The sequence below is a fragment of the Raphanus sativus genome, unplaced genomic scaffold (assembly GCF_000801105.2).
Source record: "Raphanus sativus cultivar WK10039 unplaced genomic scaffold, ASM80110v3 Scaffold2035, whole genome shotgun sequence".
Taxonomy (NCBI): Eukaryota; Viridiplantae; Streptophyta; class Magnoliopsida; order Brassicales; family Brassicaceae; genus Raphanus; species Raphanus sativus.
In genome coordinates this window covers 14,481-17,795 of record NW_026617344.1, presented here as the reverse complement: position 1 = coordinate 17,795, position 3,315 = coordinate 14,481, and the positions used below count along the sequence as shown (strand labels likewise).

Sequence of the window (3,315 nt, the reverse complement as noted above, 5' to 3'; positions counted from 1 at the left end):
TATAGCTAGTAGTTTTTATTTTATAAAATTCTATTAATTTAAAATAACTTTAATATAAAACAGTTTATTAATAGTTAATTTTACTTCAGAAACAAAAACCAAAATCTTAAATCACCATTCAAATTTTTCAAAAAGCTAAAATCTACTGAAACACCAAAAACCAAAAATTAAAAACCAAAAGTTAAAAGTCAAAAACCAAAAACTAAAATTTAAAAACTATCCAATCAATCATTTCCACTTTTACTAATTTGGTTTTACCTGGACAAAAAGAATAAACTCAAGAACTTCGAAATAAAACGATCTTACATAAGTTTTCCTTGAAGTATCTATACTATTAAAGCAGGATCCTATTGGATTTTTTACTAAAAATACCCTCTTCTTTACTAACATTACATATTTCATTAAGGGCAATCAAGTAATATTAATAACATATCCATATTGGGTCATTTTTTTGGATCCAGCCCACTGTCCACATCAGATCTCTCTTGGCTCATTTGGACCGATTAAGAAATCAGATCCAATTCTTATTTTTTTTCTCCAAGTTCTAATAATTTATTTTCAATCATTCTTAATATTTTGTTTAGTGAAAAAAAATTAATCACTTAGTTATTATGTTTTTAATATAATTTAAGCATTCATAAAAAAATGATTTTTTTCATTGAAAAGTAAAAATCTTTACTAAAAGTATATAATTTTTTTATTTAAAAAATTAACCACATAATAAAATGAATTTATTAGAGTTATACCAACTTAATTCATTAAAAATAAAGTTTAAAAATTTTCTAAACATAAATACTCATTAGACCTGGACATTCGGGTACCCTTTCGGGTATGGATCGGTTCTTTCGGGTATCGGGTTTTTCGGGTTTTGAAATTAAACCCCATTCGGGTATTATAAAATTTTAGATCGGGTTCGGGTTCGGGATCGGTTCTTTGGATATAGCAATTTAGAACTCATTCAGATATCTATCCCGGGTCTGATCGGATTCGGGACCGTGATTTTTGGGTCGGTTTCGGGTTGGTTCTTCAGGTCCGGATATTGTGCTCAGATCTATACTCATTTAAAATGAAACACGATAAAGAAAGATAAAAAGCTTAAGTATTTTATAAAAAAAACAAATATATGAAAATATGACATTTACTAAATATTTGTTAATTTAAAAAAATAAAAGAAAATAAACCCGCGCTTTCAAAGCGCGGGTCAAAATCTAGTATGTTTATATAGTTCCTGCCACGAAATTAATTATAGACAAAGCATAATTTGCCTCTTTGCGATAGTTTAATGAGTCCCTCCCTAGCTTTAACTAATCAAAAACGAATCTTTTAAGGTCTTCGAACGGGACCCACCTTATTCCTTTGTCTTTTTTCCTTCTTTGCTTATTCGCCAAAATAAAGCTGTCTTAAAAAAACCGAAGAAATGCTTTCAATGTTTTTTTGGTTGAGTGATTGCAGAAGCTAGAGAGAGAGAGAGAGAGAGTCAAGAAAGTCTTCTCCTTCACACCTTCCCTTTTTGCGAACCTCTTCTCCTTTTAAGATGATGCTGGAAGAATCTCGCCTTTGACAACTCATTCACTACCCTCTCTCTCTTCTAAAGGAAGATCCGTTTTGCTTTTTCGCTTCCTCATCATCCTCTCTCTCTTTCATTTCCTCCTCTGTTTTTGTTTTTCTCTCAGTTAAGAAAGCTTTCGTCTTCAAGCTTAAGAAAGGCAACTTCTTTTGGGGTCTTGTTGAGACTTGAGACGGTGGGATTGTGCAGAAACGGAAACTTGACTAATCTGGGTCTTTCCCATTTTGGTTTCTAGGGTTTGATTAGAGTCTTGTGAGGGAATAAAAATTAGGGTTTTATTTAGTTTAAAGACATGGAGGAGGAGATAGAAGGAACCAACAGAGCAGCTGTAGAGAGTTGCCATAGAGTTCTCAACCTCTTATCCAGCAGACCACGTCAGCAAGATCATCTGTACGACATGAGCTTAGTGTCTGAAACTAGAGAAGCTGTGTTTAGGTTCAAGAGAGTGGAGAATCTGTTAGGCAGCAGCAGCAGCAGCAGCAGAAGTGTGGGTCATGCCAGGTTTAGAAGAGCAAAGAAGCCTCAGACCCATTTGTCTCAAACCACTTTCCTTGATCCTTGTCTCCAAAGAACAGAACTATCATCATCTCAGACACCACCGGTTATGCTCCGGTCTGATTTGAGCTTGGGACCCACTGATTCTCTCACTTTAGGTTTAAGCTCAAATGCAAAAGCCCCTCCTCTCCTTCAGCTTAACCAGCAGGCAGTGTCTCCTTCTGGTTATCCCAATTTGTTTCCAGAACATCGACAGCAGCAGCAACAACAGTTACATGAACGGTTACAGGCTCACCATCATCACCACCAGCAGCAGCAGCAGAGGCATCAAGCTGAGATGATGATGCTTAGGAAGTGCAACAGCGGGATAAGTTTGAGCTTCGATAACTCGAGCTGTACACCGACCATGTCATCCACTAGGTCCTTCATCTCATCGCTTAGCATAGATGGTAGCGTCAACAACTCCTCCTTCCATTTGGTAGGGGCTCCGAGTTCAACTGATCAGAGTTCACAGTACTCTAAGAGAAAATGCCTCATGAGAGGTGGTAATGAACATGGTAGCAGATGCCACTGCTCTAAGAAGAGGTCAGTTGCAATTGCATGTCTCTTTTTTTTTTGGTATTTTCATTTCACACCATTAAAAGCTTGTTGGGAAATTGACAGGAAGCATCGGGTTAGGAGATCGATTAGAGTGCCTGCTATAAGTAACAAGGTTGCAGATATCCCTCCTGATGATTATTCGTGGCGAAAATATGGTCAGAAACCCATCAAGGGCTCTCCTTATCCCAGGTATATACACTTCTTGATCACTTCTTGAGGCAGTATTATGTCAAAAGTGTGAGTCTTTTTTTTGAGAATGTCTGTGTGTATGTGCAGGGGATACTATAAATGCAGTAGCATAAGAGGTTGTCCAGCGAGGAAGCACGTTGAGAGATGTTTGGAAGATCCGGCAATGCTTATTGTTACTTATGAAGCAGAGCATAACCATCCCAAATTGCCATCTCAGACCGTGACAACTTAACTTTCATTTTATCATGCGACTTCTCTCCTTTGTTCGCTGTGATGATCGACCTTGATTTTTTGCTCCAGTATTGTGTGATATATGATGGGAGCAATGCTTTTGTTGGGGTGGATTTGCTTTGTGGTAAAGAGTTTAATGCAGTTGTTGGGTTTGGGTTAATGAGTAAATGTAGTCAAGACTCTTTTGTTTCTCAAGTGTATTGCTCTTTAATGATTTGAAGTTCTGTTCTCAA

At 36.7% G+C, this 3,315-nt stretch overlaps 1 protein-coding gene across 1 annotated transcript; it reads left to right on the top strand.

The window, feature by feature from the left end:
• The first annotated feature begins 1,392 nt into the window (after window positions 1-1,392).
• Window positions 1,393-3,315, top strand: LOC130505139 (probable WRKY transcription factor 21). Its single transcript, XM_056999733.1, has 3 exons — window positions 1,393-2,647; window positions 2,726-2,851; window positions 2,939-3,315. The coding sequence occupies exons 1-3, from the start codon at window positions 1,860-1,862 to the stop codon at window positions 3,081-3,083; spliced, it is 1,059 nt and encodes a 352-aa protein (XP_056855713.1). The 5' UTR covers window positions 1,393-1,859; the 3' UTR covers window positions 3,084-3,315.

Excerpts from the sequence above, each read along its gene's own strand:
- LOC130505139 (XM_056999733.1), top strand. The coding sequence starts at position 1,860 with ATGGAGGAGGAGATAGAAGGAACCAACAGAGCAGCTGTAGAGAGTTGC. Across the intron at positions 2,648-2,725 it reads TGCCACTGCTCTAAGAAGAG|GAAGCATCGGGTTAGGAGAT; the intron begins GTCAGTTGCAAT and ends GGAAATTGACAG. Across the intron at positions 2,852-2,938 it reads AAGGGCTCTCCTTATCCCAG|GGGATACTATAAATGCAGTA; the intron begins GTATATACACTT and ends GTGTATGTGCAG.